The sequence below is a fragment of the Pempheris klunzingeri genome, chromosome 10 (genome assembly GCF_042242105.1).
Source record: "Pempheris klunzingeri isolate RE-2024b chromosome 10, fPemKlu1.hap1, whole genome shotgun sequence".
Classification (NCBI taxonomy): domain Eukaryota; kingdom Metazoa; phylum Chordata; class Actinopteri; order Acropomatiformes; family Pempheridae; genus Pempheris; species Pempheris klunzingeri.
The window spans coordinates 9,518,425-9,537,174 of record NC_092021.1 but is presented as its reverse complement, the minus strand read 5'-3'; the positions used below and the strand labels follow the sequence as shown (position 1 = coordinate 9,537,174).

General features: G+C 42.7%; 1 protein-coding gene across 1 annotated transcript; it reads left to right on the top strand.

The window, feature by feature from the left end:
• Nucleotides 1-4,610: 4,610 nt before the first annotated feature.
• twist2 lies at nucleotides 4,611-5,173 on the top strand. The gene has a single exon (XM_070838383.1). The coding sequence runs from the start codon at nucleotides 4,679-4,681 to the stop codon at nucleotides 5,171-5,173; it is 495 nt and encodes a 164-aa protein (XP_070694484.1). The 5' UTR covers nucleotides 4,611-4,678.
• Nucleotides 5,174-18,750: the final 13,577 nt, after the last annotated feature.

Here is an 18,750-nt window from a genome sequence, read left to right as displayed (position 1 = left end):
ACATGAATGAATGGGCTCTTGGCATTACTGAGAGTTACTGCAGAATGATTCTATGAGTGGAGGTGCCTATGGTTTTATTGCCCACTATGTGGCTCTCACCAATATTGCCTGTTGTTTCATTCACTGTAGAGGCCTCTGCTAAATACAGCCTCTTATTAGAAACACAGCCCATGAGTGATAATGTTTAGTGCCCGTTTTATTATTTCATATTAATGAAACCCTGTGGTGGTGCGCTTTGGGATTGAAGAGGAACCTCATACAGAGGAACATCAACCAGTTTTTAGCAATAAAGAAAACAAAGTTGTGATGAAACATGTTCTAATTGATACCATTGTTGTTTTTTTGCAAGTTGTGTAATCAGCCGCCTTTGTTTTACATAAAGGTTCACATATGTATTATTAATTCAAATTCGGATTCCCATCAAGTGGGAAGTGGGAGTTTTTATCAAGATCAGTGAGTCACATTTTCACAACTTTCGGGAAAAGAACTGCGCAATAAGATGACATAGTTCTTGTCAGACTCAGGAAACGAAAACTTCTCCTCTTCTTCCAAGACCAAGGTTTTTGTTACAAAAACAGCAAGCATATATGATGCCAATGGTTTTTAGAAATTATTTAGTACTTTCATTATTGTTTATTGTTTTAATAAGCATGTAGCGTTTTTTTCAATAGACACCACCACAACTTTGGTCACTGTGTAAAGCTACCATGTATCATTCAAGCACAATTTATTGGTTATATTATCTTAGAAAATCATTTATTTTTCCCTTAAAAAGTCATCGTACACTGTTTTTGCTATTGTTTTTTTTTTTACAGAAACACTGTACATCAGGTGCTCCTTGGCCAGTTTGCATTGCAGAACTGGGTAGCGGTAGAGATATGTAAGTGGCTGCTCTGATGGAAACGGTGGGCCTACAAGTAGCTTTAAAAAGCGATTGCACTGCTGGTAATAGATGCTGTATTGTGAGCAATGAGAACCAGCTGGGCCTTCCCTCCGCTGAACATCTTTGGCTCATCTTGAATCACTTTCTGACACACAGACACACACATACAAGTGCATGTATGAAAAGGCAGATGTAGACACACCGATGCACACAATAAGCAGGTGCTAATGTGTGCTGTACATGAGTTTAAAAGCACACACACAGACAGAGACACATGCATATGTTTGCACACAGGCCATGGCTTTAGATCCTCTTGCCAAAATCATTTCGGGTGAGCCCCATAAGTGTTGAAGGATATGGGGGGGTGGGTGAAGTGTTGTGGGGGGGGTGAAGTCAGGCACATGGACAGTAAAATTCCAGCCATCACAACGTCTAACAAATCAAATCATCTCTTCCATAACTTCCCTCACACGTCCGTAGCCGTCTCTGTCAGATCAAAGACCAGTGAATTATCATGCATCCATACATTTGGCATCTTCCCCCTGAATTTCCTCTGTATCCTTCTTTTCTTATTCTTTCCGAACCTGCTTTTTATCTCTCAGCACCTCTCTGTCTCACTTCCAGTCTCGCGACCGGTCGATTCTATTTACGAGGCCGATGTGAAGGCAGAGGGCCGTGCATGCAACAAGGGTATGTTTTCACTGATGTCACAGCAGAGAGGATCTGGGCTTATTAAGGCTGCGCCCTCGACCCATGTGGAGCTGGTTTTAAAGGTGTCAGACAAGACAGAGGTACGTCATTCTGCTCTGCTGAGTTACGGCCGGAGCTCATCTTTGATCTGAGGGGCAGGTCATCCTTCTCTCTCCCCTCCGTCTCTGACTTCGTTTTCCCTCTTTGCCCCTTCATCTCTCTCAGGGGGTTCTTGTGAGAACCACAGGGACCAAGAATTCAGCTCTTCTCCAATGAGTGTTGGGTGAGATATACATGAATCACTTGACGACATCCACAAGGGATAAAAGAGCAGATGAGCCACTAAATTCCTCTTATTCCTCTATCACTGCCTATTTGTCCATTTGAAAACGTTTTCACCGACCTCTCTGAGGCACACTAAACGATTAACTCAAAAAGATAGCAGCTTGATATCTAATTAATTAAACTGAACTTCAATGGGGAAAACTAAAAGTGATATAGATTTTACAACCCAGACAGAGTTAAATAAAAAAAAAGTGTGTATGCTGTAATCTCGATTCAGTAAGAAATGTTTGTTAAATTATTACATGTAAGCTTCCTCCAGGTTTTTCCATTATGTTCTGCAGTGAAATATGATCGGAAATGAAGCTGTCGTCCTCATCATTCGCTGCTTGCCTTTTCAAATAAGAGTTAGCTTATCGTTGCCCAGAGCACACACACACAGTGGGATGGATGAAAAAGCTCTGGCCGGGGGCCCCTCTTGCTCTTTTCTTCTTGTGAAGTGTGTATATGTGGAGCCTACCTCACAGACGCTGTGCAGGATCAGCCTCTCACTCTGCGAGAGGGAACCTTCTCCCCCCTGGGCCTGGAGGCCTCCTGCAGCTGAGACAGGGAGCAGGAGGTCTGAGGGCATAATCAGGGAAAGTGTGTGTGACTGCGTACATGTGTGTGTGTGTGTGTGTGCTCCTCCTTTCATGCAGTGCACTCACACATATTTGAGCATTACTTTCATATTTGCATGTGTGAAACATTACCTTCTTTATAAAGAGGTTGTATGAACTAGAGCAGCCACACTTCGACCCCCACTGAGGCATGCCAGGGTCTGAATCAAGAGCTCTGGCACTGAGTAAAAGTAGTGTGACAGTCACCATTACCAGTGGGAGCCAAAAACACAGAGCAGACCAGGGTTTCCTATAGGCCAAGGGAGCTTTCAAGGGAAAACCACAATATGTCCCAATACCAAATGAGCACTCATGGGTTTAAACGATGCTGTGCAACTTTCAGGAGGTACTCGGTTCTGCCCCATTTACAGCGACGGCCTCCCCGGACGTGCAGAACACACATAACATGTTCACATGCACTCAAGATACTGCAGAGTGATTATTTTCAGATACTCTTGGTGAACTTAAGTGTAAGCTACAGTGTCAATTAGCTCAATTGCTTTCTAATAAGACGCAATTATTCAGTGCAATTTGATTAATGACATACTCACATTAACAGTCGAAGCCTTGTTTCCTCAATAATTTCAGGAACATCATCCAGTATTATGTTTTGTGGGTGAAAGTAGCCGACTTCAAAAAAAGTAAGTCCTGAGTCTTCATTCCTTAAAGCAAGCAGAAAGCATGTTATAAATGTCTTGTGTCAATATTGTTAGATGAGTTCTTAGAAATAAGATAAAATTAAGCAGGTCACTCCTATAGTGTCAAGAAAATTAGATTTGATTCAATAAACATAAATAATTCATATTTAGAGAAATGATCTCAGCTCACTGGTAGATTTGTTTCTCTCACTGTTTCTTTCTTTTTAAGATCAAAATAAAAGAACTGTTGAAGTGAGTTTGCGGAACCAAAAGATCTCCACAAAAAAAAAAAAAAAAAAAAAATCCACAACAATATAGAACCACAGAAATCTCCAGAGGTCAGTCAGCTGATTTGGACACACTCTGCATTCTGGCAGAGGATAAATTCAGCGCTATAATGTGAGCCACCTGTGCGCCGCTCTGTGCAGGAAAAACATGACATGACAGATGAAGAGGTGGACCGCTGACAAAACGCATGGAGAAACCGTCCAGTGGAGGTATCCGCAGAAACCGGAGAGCTCCTCGGTTAGTTTAAGCCTCCTTCCTGTTTGACTTCCACATTATAGGAACTGTGAGCGCGTACAAACTTGATTCGATTAAAGATCAAGCGGATGGATTTCCTCGAGCCCGGCGAGTTTGTGCGTAAATCACACTCTCCTCTGTGGAGAGGGAGGCGCAGTGTTTACTGTACATGGATGGTTTGAGCAGGTAGAAAAGGCCCTGCAGAGGGGGACTGGACTGCAGCACGCAGCCTTAATACTGCATTTTATACAGCAGTAAATTCGGTGGGTTTATATCTCTCAGGCTGATGATTTACTTTGATGCAAACTTTCAACCTTTCAGCACATTTTTTTGTAGAAATGCTGAGATGTTTCTGTTTGGGAACAACTTTATTAAATTGCATGACAATTAGTTCATAATCTCAATCATATATTGTCACCAATAATTCAAGATGAATAAGATAATTATGGGGAACAAACGTTTAATTAATGATTATTTGTAATAATTCGATCCATTCGTCATTAAATTAACTGTGGTTCAATGTAGCATGTCAGACAAAAATAATAAATAAATAAATCAATAAATAAAGTCTGTTTGATGATGGGACTGTCGGTGCATAAAGAGGAAAACTCCAATAACTTTCCGTTGCTTTTGACAGTAAATACGAGCCTTGTTTCAGTCACATCCCAGATACGTGAAACCACGGCTGGTCCCTCCTGCTTATTAGCGGACCAGGACGCACACTGGCTCCCCCCTCCGCCCTCCAAACCCCTCCCCTTCCACTCTCAAAACTATTTAGCATCTGAAACCGGGATAAAGTTTCCAAAAAAATTGAAGGAAAAAACTTCCTGCGTGAGGAGAAGCGCGCCAACCTTCAGTCTGAAAGCAGTTTCTTCTAAAGCAAGAAGCGCAGAGTGAATCCACTCCCCTCATCTTTACGGATATCTATACATTTTTTTGTAACCACGGCTTCAAAGGTGGAGGACGTTTTTTCCGCTCTATCCCTGCATTTCTTCAAGAAAGAAATGGAAGAGGGCTCCAGTTCTCCGGTCTCCCCTGTGGATAGTCTGGTGACCAGCGAGGAGGAGCTGGACAGGCAGCAGAAACGCTTCGCGAGGAAGAGGAGACACAGTAAAAAGTCCAGCGAGGACAGCAGCGGCAGCAGCCCGGGGCCGGTGAAACGGGGGAAAAAACCGAGTCCGAGCAGCACGCAGTCGTACGAGGAGCTGCAGAACCAGCGGGTCCTGGCCAACGTCCGGGAGAGGCAACGGACTCAGTCTCTGAACGAGGCCTTTGCGTCTTTGCGCAAAATTATCCCCACGCTGCCGTCGGACAAACTCAGCAAGATACAGACGCTGAAGCTCGCCTCCAGATACATTGATTTTCTCTGTCAGGTGCTGCAGAGCGACGAGATGGACAACAAGATGTCCAGCTGCAGCTACGTTGCGCACGAAAGACTCAGTTACGCGTTCTCCGTGTGGAGGATGGAGGGTGCTTGGTCTATGTCAGCATCTCACTAGCGCCCAGAGACCTTCACTGACAATGCCAAAGCGGTGGGTACCACAAACTGAAGCAGGGGAGATCTCGTGTTAGTGTAGCCTGTAGCATTCTGTATTTACAGCCTCAGGAGTGGCACAGGTCGAACAAAATTGGGGTTTATTACTCATGTAAACAAACATTAAACAAGTAGACATGTAGGTTGAATATATATGAGGAGGATGCTCTCTGTGGGACTTTTCATCCCAAATTAATTCCCTTTCCTGCCTTCATTTTCTGTAAAACTTGGTGATTAGGTGTCTTGGATTTGGAGGGTGATGTGACTTGTAACCTGCTGCCCGAATACCTATTCCAAGCATTCAAATTAAAGCGCAAAGCCGTGGCCAGATGTTGAGGTGATTACCAAAACGCATCAGCCGTGCACCAAAATGTAGATTCCCACGTTTAACACCAAGCCTGAGGTGCGCTGTGCGGGACAGATTCCACACCGAGGCCTCAGCATCCTCCCACCGGCCAGCTGTGCGCCTGCATCTGGATGCTGCTGTGCGCGCGCGACCTATCGTTCACTTTACCTGTCGATGCGTTCAAGCTCTCAGTCACACCTGAAGGCCTGAGCTCAGAGCAGGATGTGGGGAAAGGAGCCGCGTCTTTACTTTTACAAGGCTTAGGCACAGGGAATGAAACATTTTCACACTCCAGGCCAAAAGAAGAATATGCTTCAGTGGACAAAATAGACAACAAGTGTGTTCTATTTTTTTGACCACAGTTAATGCTCACTCGGTGCCTCTTAACAGCATTTCATAATGTGGGGTAAAAAAAAAAAAAAAAAGGTGGGCCGCACCAAAACGCAGCTGTAGTGCCACCACGGGTAATTTATATCCACAATGGAACGCTTTCCTGCGCGGAGACCGCAGGAATGGGCAGCTCGGCTGGACATGAAAGTTCAAGCCAGTGCAAGACAATAAAAACAGAGGCCCGTATTAACAGGCAGTCGGGATTTGGGCACGTTATTTTGCAGATTTGCAGCCTCGTGCCGTCAGAGCCCGAGCCAGCGAGGCAGTAAAGCAAAACCCTTCAGCACAGAGGACCTGACAGCTGAGAGTCAACTATTCCTGGAGTTTCACCTTCTCTTTTCTCTGATTTTCGTGAGCTGAAGTTAAAATTTGGCGACAGAGATGGAGGCCACTGAGGATCTATTAAATTATGACAGCGTGATAACATCTTTTTAATTTCCAGTAAAACCCCCTGATCACCTCACTTGTCCCTTTTAAGTCACTTTGAGCGCCACTGGCACATGATATAGGCCTAGTAATTAAATCCAGTGCCAATTTAACAAAATAAAAGTACAGGTGCTGTAATAGGAGCTGTTTAACTTAAGGCCTCTTCTTAGCAGATTTGTTTGAGTGCAGCCTCCCAGTGAAAGAGCACTAAATAACACTTTTGGGTGAAAATGACTAGAAGTGGGGTTTGTTTAGTTCTCGTGGGCCTGACATGTAGTTAGCAGACCGCCCATCAGCGAAACTTTGTTGTCTTTTAAACTGATCCTGGTGCCGTGGGGGAGAGGAATAAACTGCATTGCAGTCATTTGTGTGAGCAGAGTTAATTTGAAGGTGGATTTTTTTTTGTTTTTCAGAGACTAATAGACCTCTGCGGAATGTAAAAGAAAATAACAAAGCACTAAAAGTCTACTTCAGTCTCTTTTTTTTTTCTTTCTCAAAATATGACGCACAAATGAAATAGTCTGTTCTTTAGGAATAAGCCTTGTTCTTTTGGGGGATGTTATTCATGCACATATAAAAGAGCCTGTACAAACTGTGACCTCGGTGACCTCACTGATGTGTTTCAGTAATGACTCTGCACGGGTTTAATGCAGCTCTTGAGGGATCACACTGTATTGTTTTAGGACTGTCCACTAATCCGCAGCGGAATGAAAACGCGTGAATTTACTCAGGTGTTTCAAGCCGAAAGCCAGACAAAGTGTGTTTTTCTGTATTTCGGTGCAGCTGCGCAGACGACGCTCGCATACACAATGTTCCTGCTCTCGTGCTGCCATATGGTTTTACTCAGCTCGGTGGCTAATAACTGATTCATTAATGACTTCCCACACGCTGAGCGAGCCAGTGAAGGTTTAAAAAAAAAAAAAAAAAAAACATCACATGTACCCTCACAAAAAAAAGGACCCCAATCAATATGCGTCATGCGTAAAAGTACTTGTGTTTCCTCTGCGTGTGCCCAAATGATCAATGCTGATTTTAACTTGCCTCTCTCTCCCCACCAGACTGTTTACTTCTACAAAGTATGAAGACCAAAGGGATTATTGAAGAAACCATGGACCTCAAAGGCATGACGAAGAGACGTAATGTGACCCACAACTACAAACATTTGGGAGTGTGTGTGTGCATGCGTGCGTGCGTGCGCGTGTCTGAGTGTGTGTGTGTGTGTATATGTGGATGCAGATTCATCACACTCCTTCTGACTGTCCGGTGCTGTGTGTAGCAAAAAGAAAAGAAAAGAAACAGACCTGTGATGTGTACAGGCCACAGATGTTACAGTATTTCACCACAGCCATCCTGCAACCCGTTTTTACCAGGATATATATTTTGTTTTCCAAAGACTTTAAGCCAAAGTATAAATATATATAAATGAATGCATATTGTACATACCTGTGTAAGTGCGCCTATAGCCTGTAAAGGGACCAATGCAATTTAGAGTCATTCGCTGCATGGATTTATTTCACCGACTTTCTTTAGCAAGTCTCCAAAACTCCGTCCAATGTACATTTTTGTTTTTTTGCTTATTTATTAAAACACGTATTTTTTAACTAAATGTGGTTGATTTTTTTTTTTTTCTTTTTTATTTCAACTGTAGATTTTTAAGCCACAACACACGTAGTTCTGCTGAATAAATTCCATTCAAATCAGCCAGTTCATGATGTTTGTGGTGAATTTGGATGTGACAAGATGATAATGAAAAGTCGCTTATTTGGGCTGGAACAGTGTGCTTAGCTCGGCTGGGTGGGGGTACCAACAACTTTTTTTTTTTTTTACTTTTGGGTGTGAGAATTCCCCCCCCCCCCCCCCCCCCCCCCCCCTTCCTCTTGTTATGGAAAGAAAAACGACTTAAAAAAAAAAAAAAAAAAAGCCGACCATAAAAAATAGAGCTTCATAAACAGTGGAGGAAATTCGAGCCAGTTTCAAACCCAGCCATATAAAATGCTTGTCCGCTTAAATAACGAGTAATCATTTCAAATGGCGATGCCTTTGGGCTCTTTAACGAGCAGGGAGCCCCAACAACCGCAGATAAGGACAATAACTCTCCGCCTGCTTTACAAAAAAAACCACACACCCAAAAAAAAAAAAAGCCGGACTCCAGCTAGACGACTGAAGAGGTTCCTTTGAAAGTCTCACTCTTAAAACATTAAAATTGTTTACATCTCGTTTTCCCAGACGTGGTTAGATGCAATCTATACAGTGAAAGGAGCTCATTGTTACCGCCGGGCTGCTGGTGTAAATGACTCTGACTCTCTGAGGCTGCTTCAGCTCAGCTTTGCACTGTGGCTCTGCTGTTTGTACTTTCTAAAAGCTTAATAATTTTATGCAATGAAAAACAAACACTACCTTCTCACTTTAAGTGTAGTAAATCTATACTGCGTTTCAGGTGGACAGGGGCCAGTGAATGTCTCATTTTCCAGGTGGAAATCTGCAAAAATCTGCAAAAATCTAAGTATGCAGGAGAAAATAAATGCCATGTAGCATGATGATGCCTATAAAATTAGTATTGTTTTCCACAGGGAAAGCCTAACCTTTAGTAGAAATGGTTTATTATGGCCAGCCTGTCTGATTTCCTCAAGGTCAGCGTGGTTTGAAGGGGAAACACCTGCAGCCACAGTGGCTTTATCCTCCTGCACTGCTGATGCACCAAAGCCACATTGTCCACTTATTCATCAGAGCTAACGCACACTTTCTGATCCATAAATGTGTCCGTGGCAGTTTCACAGAGCGAGCACCCAGACTTTGTGCGGCAGGAGGGCCTCTTCAGGTTAAAATGCTCTTTTCTACGTTCTCTGTTTGGTGTTTGGTGTTTGAGTGGTGATCTGGGAGCAAGTCACGTGTCCCTAATTTCATTTAGGATGGTGTCGACCAGTGTGGCTGCACAGGATGCACATAAAAAGGGGAAATCACCTCTAATCATTTCAAAGCCGTACTTTTTAAACCCGGTGCTGTATGTGACACTGTGATCTCTGTGTCTAATTTGATGGTGCTGGTTCAGGAGTAACACAGGCCTCCCTGCATTAAGCCCTGCAGTGACACACCTGATCTGCAGTGCAAACAGGGTCAAGACCAGCACAAATGAAAAATCACATTTACATATAATCAGAGTCAAATATTCTTATAGTGACTATTTGAATAATTTGTAAGAAACAATTCAAGCAATGAAAGGCAAAATCCCTTTTCAGCACTTATAAAACCTTTTTTATATCAAGTCAAAGAAGGAATGAACAAGTCTTGACTTTTGGCACGGTGGTCTCGGATGCAGTTGGACAGCCCTTCCTACCTAGGCCGGCTTATCCGTAGGAGCCCGTTTGATACCTGCTCATTATCCCGGGCCCTCACAGCTGAGCAGCACAGAATCACCCGGGGGCCACTGCTCCAGCGGTGAGAGAGATCCAGATGTTTCCCGTAAAATCAGACGGAAAAAGCTACAAAACTTTAATTTGCAGTAAAAAGGGAATAAAGTAAAGGTTTACACTGTGTGCGCCTCAAACGGTATTCTGTGTTCGCCCGGTTCAGTAAAAAATCCTAAGGTTAGCCATATTCCACTTTGGAGGCTTGACTGAACTTCCCCCTCCATGTGTATGAGTGTGTGTGTATGAGCGTGTGTGTGTGTGTGTGTTGGCAAAGCTGAAAGTCAGCTGTGTCTGCTGCCACCATGGCGATACATGAGCCTCAAATACACCTCAAGTATTGATCTTTCTCTGTCTTCCTCTCATTGTACGTTGTGGAGGATCAATCATTTAATTCAAATGATCATTAAATGAAATTATAGTTATTACAAGTCAAATGACAAGTAATGACTGTCCAGAACACAACATGTGTATTAATAAAAAAGAAAAGAAAAAGGCTGCTTGCTTTTTTTTAAAAAAAAAAAAGAATGAAGTTATAATTTGCTATAAAACTGAGCTATAAATCATTTTATGCTGCCATATTCCACATTTTCTCAAATCATTGTGACTGTTTTTCAGTTGCACTTGTTTGAGAGCCAATTTATTTTAGATTTCACTTTATTTATTGCCTTTTGCAGTGAACATGGAGGAAGTGGATTTGGCTTTGGTGTGCGCACACGCATCGACAGCTAAACTAACAGAGCAATGATGCGAACGCGTAAAGGACTAATCCTCACACAGTGGAGACGGAGCGAGATGCCTGTCAGAGTTCAGAAGAACCTGGCAGAGCGTCGGCTCTCAGCGCTGCCTGGATGAAAGGAAGTAGCAGAGGTTCTGGCCTTTTCCTTCATTTCATCATTTAATCAGGGTCACTAAGACTTTGATTCTGCACAGAAGGGCCCTGCTGCATCATCATTAGGCCTCAGGGACTGTGTTTTCTTTTTAAAGACTTAATTGATGGGCAGTCAGATCTATCTAAATTTACTCCGGTATTTTGTCTAATCTAGCTGCTATCTTTTGCTGATGGAGGAGAGGACAATATTTTAGGATTTGTATCAACTGCTTCCTCAGGATAATGTCTGACATCCTCACACCTCTGGTGGATCTACGACCTTACTGCAACCTTACCTTGCATTTTCTTTGTCAAACACTGAGAGACTCTCAAGCTGGGCTACAGGAGAGCTCATCATCCTCACGCCTGTTGAAGCGTCCTTGAGAGAGCAGCCTGACCCCTCGCTGCTCCTGGGCTTGCAGACGCTGACCCTGTGAAAGGAGAAACTCTCCGTGTCTGGACACGCAGGGACAGTAAATGAGAAGATGCGACGCCGCCATGAGTGTCCAGAAATCTGCTATTTCCTGTTTTCCAATCCTTCGGACTCTCTGTATAGCTTTTTTATTGGATGACTGGACAGTACATGTCATCTCCTCACCTCTAACCTCCTCCTTTTTATCGCATTACTCATCAGGGGTTTGGTGTGGACTCTGGAAGCAGGCAGAGTAGAACAATCCTGCTGGGAATATGGGCAGTTTTTCCTTCCCCAGTGAAAAAAACTTTGCTTTGTGATGTGTCATATGGAGAAACTGTCTTTAATCTGTTGAAGTTGCCATGTCAACAAAGTCTGAGCTGTCATGTTTCATTGTCATTATAATAAACATGGAGGACAATCACCGAAGCTTCTGGTTCACAGAGAGATCGACACTGTGAAATATATGAAATATGTGCAGATGCTCCCAATCAAATCCTTTGTTGGCTGTGAAGCGTAATTAAGGTGTCGCCACGACAAACTGTCCAATTGCAAAGGCTTTTTCAATGCTGTGTCAATTAGGGAAAAAAAATCAGATAATATCCTGCTCAAAGTGTCTGTGTTTACTCTTAATGTGTGTTTGTGTGTAACTTGGCCCTTAGCATGTATTCTCCTCCGGCATTCATTGGCATCCTCTGTTCTCATCCTACATCCACACACACACACACACACACACACACACACACACACACACACACACACACACACACACACACACACACACACACACACACACACACACACACACACACACACACACACACACACACAGACAGGATAAATAACAAAATGGTATAAACTGCTTCATTCTCAGTTTCAGTCTATTACTTTTACAATGGAGCAGCTGAGAGGGGTGTAGACCGGGGCTGCTCTAACACTGATCATTACATCTAAGTGGCCACAAAGTTATAAATTATCCGACTTTAGAGTCAGTTATGTTTGCCAAGCAATAATTACAGCGCTCGTAACCAGTTCAGATGAAGGGTACGCTGGAAGATGTTATCTCTACAGTCGAGGCATTACTGTTTACCGCGGTCACAAACAAATAGATGCACAAAAAATCCTTAAGCACTAATCAATAGGCATTAATCAGTCAGATGCTTGCTGAGTCTGTCTTCATCAGATGCTCAGTGAGTCTGATCAGAAATCAAATAATCACTCCTTTCATCTAATCTTTGCTCTGCATCACTGAGGGAGCATACATTTATGATAAGAATGGCTTCAGTATGGCCATGAGCCAGTCATAAAGCAGGAATATGGGGCAGCACCCCGACACACTCTAAACATGCCCCCCCCAAGAGAAACAGTGACAGTAACAGTTTGAGCGTCCTCCTCACCCTCAGCTGTGAAACTTGATTCGTCTCCAGGCTCTGGAGGAGATGGGGGGCTTCTGGGTGTGTTTGTGGGGTGACATGCCAACATTCCCCTCTTCCTCCTCCTCCGCTCTTCATTAGCACCGACGGCGACCACTGGGGTCAGCAGAGGTCAGTGGGTCACGCCAGTTCAGGAGCCGACTCTCACTCACCTTTGTTTTCACTGTTGAGGTGAACAGTGAAAACATACTTCACTGTAGGAAAGAATGAGATTCCACTTTATTAATAGAAAAAAAGCAAAGGAATGTTTACACTTCATGAAATACACTCAGTTAAATGAAAGTGTTCCAAGGTAAGAAGGATCACAGCAGAGCACGTTTAAAAGTGAAAAGGGGACACTGTATCAGCACTGTGTAAACCCACAGTAGTGCACATACAGTGATACAGTGATTCAGGGTGTCTGAGGAATCCCCTTAATGGCAGGGTTCAAAACAAACATCTACAAACAACTACGGGGTCTCTGTGCCAGATCCACACGCAGCAATCTCATCTTAAATCTGAAAACATTCAAACGTGGGTGTGACGGCATGTTTAAAAGAAGCAAAGAGTTCATTCTTTTACAGAACCAAAAGGAGGCTGCTGACTATTAAACTCTCTCTCTTTCATAACCATTACTGTATGATTTTTCCAACAATTCCAAATCTAGGTCCACTTACTGGAGCTTTTGAGCATTTCACATGGTCTTCACCAGAAAAAAATCTCCATAATAACTGAGCAAACTCGCTTTTATGGAATAGAAAAGTTCAAAAATTGAGGGGAATATGGGGGGAACAGTATTCTCCACTGTTTTGCACCACAGTGAGAATATGGACCAATTTAATCATTTAATTTTCTGCTTCAGGGGCAAAAACTATAGTGTCTGAATTTGACTGTTTCTATTTATGTTAAAATACCCATTATTGAAGGAAAGAAGAAAAACATCAATGTAGCAGGTGATTCCAAGCTTTTGAATACATCATATACATCGTGTATATATGAATAGTATAAACTGTAAATACAAAAAGAACATGTTGAAGTATAAATACTTTTAAAACTAATCCTCAAATAGAAGATGATTTGATCCCTTTGGGTCATGCTGGTTTGAGGGGAATACCGTTCACTATCTTACCAGGAAAAAACAAACCTCTAGAACAACTTAGACTAAAGGACAATTTCACTGTCAGTGCCTCTCATTTCCTGCAGTTACGGCCTACTTCTTCCACAGGTGACAGGCTGCTCATAATGAACATTAGCACAACATCTTTAGATTTGTCTTCTTCCTCAGTCTTTAAGCTTTAGCACAGCAGCAGCATGTGTAGTGGACCATCACTGAGCTTTGCAGTGCCGCTTGTCCTCCTGACACCCCAGATGACAGCGGCCCAGCCTCAGTGTTGTGTTTGCAGCAGCTCCTCATGTGTCCTTGCCCTTTTGATGTCAGTACACGCTCAACACCAGACTAAACACATACAGTAGCAAGACAAGCAAACGCAGCACAGCTTTTCAAATACACTATGGATCAGAAGTCCCAACTGGACCGGTGGAATGACCAATGGAAAGAACAGCAAATGGTCACAGACTCCCGCATGTGCATTTCCATTATTTCCAAATCCACGCTTGGAATAGAATAAATTGAGGGAAACTGAAGCTTGAATACTGACTTGCCAAAGCATTTTCTTGTCAAACAATTTTCATGGACTTCACTGGTCTAAGTCACCTCCCTGAACCCCAAACATTCCTGTTTGTTGCAGATCTGTTACAATCCTTCAAATATACCTCATGTTGCTGCTGTTGCTGTGCTTGCTGTTGATCCAAAACTGATTCTAATGACTGTCATCTGTAATTAGTTTTATTTGTCAGCCGAGCAGCTGGCCAAAACCTCATCGCCATTTTGAGTCAGTCAAACCTACAATTAAAAAGCGTGGTGATGAGCACAGCTGGGAGGATGAGGCCTTTTTTACGTATACCGGTGGCTGGGTAATGACAGAGCAAACTGACAACGACCGACGCTGCAAGAAGATGCGCAGGGCTAAAGAGCTGCCGCACACCAGAATGTCACTGTGGGGAGAAGAGAGGGAAAATAAATAGGGGGGTTTTCCCAGATTTCAGTCCTTACTGACATTTCAGTCCTTTGTTGTGGGGAAGAGGCGGCCATCTTGCGGGCTGGTCTTCCAGAAGGGGGAAAGTTCAACTAGCAGGGTTCCACCTTTCCTCTGACCCGACCTTACAGAGGGGTCGCAGGAGTTGTGTGTCGCTACATAGCAGAGATGATGAACATTTCGACGCCTACGGAGGGCCTAAGGTGAGACGGGCAGTCTGTGTGTCACGAGCGCTGTCGTTAGATAATCCCCAGCCACCAAGGAACCATAAAGCGGTCACATTCCTTTAACGTCATCCTTTCTTACCTCTGGGAGCCTTCAGAGCTCCTTTCAGCATCTGTATGATGGTAAATATTGTCCCTAATGTGAGATGTGCTCCTTGTCGTTTGCCTTTGACACTGCTTGGTGTCTCAAACCGCCATGATTTACAGAGACTGTGACGAGCCTACAAAGCCGGAGGCCTTGCTAGTATTTACCCTGTTACCCTCTAAATTCAGAGTTTGACAGAGAAGGAGTGGAATGTGTGTTTATTTGAGGGGCAGTAAGGCGGGATTGGTCTTGTTTGCTTTTGGACTGTTGTCTTAGCGTTAGTTCCACCACCGACAGGGATTCACTACTGTTTATTTGGACACTAGCTCAGACCTTTGACCCCTCCAAATGGGTGGCTAATCCCACTCAAAGCTACTGTGGGGCCTTTGTTGCTATCCCTGCCATGCTGCCTCCCACTGGACTTAAAGGAGAACTTCACTGATTCTACACATCAAAGTCCTTTTACAGGTCTTGAGGAGTGCTACTGTGCAAGTGAAAAACATTGTGCAAACATCTCTTCTTGAGGTTACCGGCTAAAGGCTGCTAATGGCATAACACACCCAAATGTCCTATCATCCTGTCAGTGAAATGCACTGTGGGTGATGTTGGCATCCATCAAGAGTCAAAGTTACGAGTGCAATACTGAATCGGCAGAGTACTCTTTCAAGCTGCAGGGCCCTAAACTATAACCAGCATAAGAAATGGATGAAGTTAAGTTGGTGAGTGACAATCCTACGTGCACATCCCTCAGCATCTAACTTGATGTTCAACAGTAGCTGACACTTGCCTTTTCTATGCAATCAAAACCAGCAACAAAAAAAACGACACTGCCGTTTTTCCAAAACAATACTTTATATTGTAGATGTCAAAGACAACATGTTAGAGCAAAGGTTCCCAAGAAAAATGTACTATTTCTGTAACAATGGTGGCACAAGTCAAAAACATAACTGATAAAAAAAAAAAAAAAAAAAGAATATGCATTTTATACATATGTAAACCTAGAACTGCTTGCTTTTGAACCACAGTGGTCATAGCGATAACTGGCTTGTTTAGTGGAATGGACAACTGTAGCAATGACCAGGCACATGGATGGAGCCCTTTGAAAAGTCCAGATGTGACAAAGAATAAAAATGTCTTCCCAAAAGTCCACCGAAGTCACATCTTGCCTGGTATAAAAAAGGTTAGTCCATTCTGTTGTAACAATTTGTTTTTCTACATAAATACAATAAAATCTATTGTCTGTGTTACAAGGGCTAGACAATTTTCTTCCCCTTTTTTTTGTAAAATATTCTTCTGAAGTCTTCCGGGTTTGATGGTTCCATATCCTACAGGTAAAAGCACAACATGGAAAGCACCAAAACTCCACAGCAGAAACAAAAAAAGCAGTTAAAGAGAAAAGGTTGGATACAGTGAACGTACGAACGTCCTTCAGTGCTCCCTTGTGCCGATATGTGGTATGGGACAGACGGACAGACGGACAGACAGACAGACAGACAGACAGGCAGGTAGGTAGGTAGGTAGGCAGTGCATGCGGACATACAGATCATGCAGAGAGAAAAGAGGAATGGAGTAGAGTTGGACCAGGCCTCCTAAATAAACAGACAGATCTCGGACCTGGCTGGACTGACCTATGAGGGTTAAAACAAAAAGATATGCCCCCTCCTAATAAATGGAAATTATAACAAAATGGAATGTGGCTGCTTTTTTTCACTGGACATTGTGTTAAGACTAACAGTGAAGACAGACGGCCAGAGTAGCCAGACAGTGCTAGTTTTGGCTCCTTTTGAGAAACCAAAGCATTCAGCAGTAGAAACCCCATGACTGGCACTGCTGTGCAAAGGTTCTGGGAATGTTCTGGGCTCGGTTACCGAAAAGCATCTCATCAAGTGTGTTTACATGCACCGAGATGTCAGCATGTCCAAGTTATGCATGACATATCGCAATGTCAATAATGGTCCTGGAAACAAACGTTCCCAAAAATACAGGAGGAAGTGATGTTTGTGTAGGTGTCTGATATGAAGGGAATGTACAGAAAAATCACACATCTTACATGTGGCAATGAGCTTAAACCTTAGGAAATAAAACAAAAAATATGATGCCCAATAATGCCCTTTAACAAATGCTTAGACCTTAGTAAGCTCTCAGGTACTCAGTGTAAAACCTACTTTATGGCATACAATTTACTGCTAGCAGTCACTCACGTCCACACATTTTCCTTTGTTCTTGTAAATGTACAAAATGGTACATGACATAATCATGAAATAGTCTCAGCTTTGACCTCTCCAGCCATCTGCAGAATGCATGGAAAAGAAAGCATTCGAGGTGCTTCAGCAGTGAGCTGCAGCATCATTCTGTCAGTAGAGGCTGGAAACATTCTGTCAAAATGAGAAAATGCAATCGTACGTATGTTTTTAACATACGTTCCTGTAAAAAGTGTTTAAATATTGGCTGTAGTACAAGAGAAGCCAGCAGTTGAGATTCTGGTGTTGCGTGAGGACAGAAAGATGCGGGCTGCTGCAGGGGTCACACACCTGTGATCTTATGGATACAGGATGGTCTTGCTAAACAACAGGCCACCCTGAAACCCAGACACATCACTTGGCTGATGAATGAGATAACTAATAGGAACTGGATGAAATTAAAGGAATGTTAATTTAAATTAAAACTCAAGACATTTGGTCAGATAAGGAAATAAGTGATGATCATGTGAAATCTTTTGTAAGGCCCAACAGAGTGATTTAATGTAGGGGAATAGCATGGCCATGCTCCAATTCAAATCCACCCATCCCATTTTTCCTTGTTCCATTTTTTCTGTTGTTGGGGGATGAACTCATAAACCTTTGAGGAAAAAGGAAGAAAAAGATCACCACTGGTAATTTTTCAGATGTGTACAATCCAGATTTTGTATATTAGTATACGCGCAAATGGGATGAATGAAGCCAAAAACAATTTATCGGTGTTGAAAGACAAAAAGACAACCAGTAAAATGCTACTCAACGCGTAACCAACTGTAACCAATGACAGTTAATGGTGCCTTCAGTAACACCGTAAAAAGGGCCGACTGTATGTGAGACCCATGAAAAGTATAATTGTTTCAATACCAACTTCAAAAACAAGATCATAGTATTTCATGATGTATAGATATATATATATATATATATAGATATATAATATACTCATTTCTTTTCATATATAAATCTACTATGAACAGACAGTAAATACACAATTGTCCATCATTATACAAAGTAGAAACATTTGCGTCCCAACCCTCCCACAAAAACCCCCGAACCCAGAAAACATAGTCATGTAATGTCCACTAAAAACAGAGTCTGAACCCTCACCTGTCGTGACGTATATCAGCTTTACAATGTAACAGAGGAGCACAGAGGGGAAAGTGAACAAAACAACAGGAAAACACATTTAAAAAGTACAAAAAGAATCAGTGAAGGAGCAACAAAATCAGAAAAACAACATGGACGAGAGGGGGAAAAAAAAAAAAATCAACAAGAGTAGTCATTGACAAATGTGTGTGGCAGGAATACTCAAGAGATCGATATCCTACAGTATGTACAGTAAACAACAGTAAACACCACAGCACTCTGTCTCCTGTTCACTGAAAAAAATACATTTAATGTGTTGAAACAAAGGTGAGAGAAGGTAGTAGCTCAGAGGTTGGTTGGAAGATGGTTTCAGATGGGTGCTAAATTTCTACACTTTATCAGACATAGTTTTTAAGAGGAAAAACAGGCCTCGTAATAAATGGTGCTTAACCTGCCAACATGGGCAACCAGACATTATTACATCTAAGCTGGTGACTGGTGTGTTGTATAGTCTGACTAATAGTCAGTGGGCTCTTATAGTTCAGTTTAAAGTAAA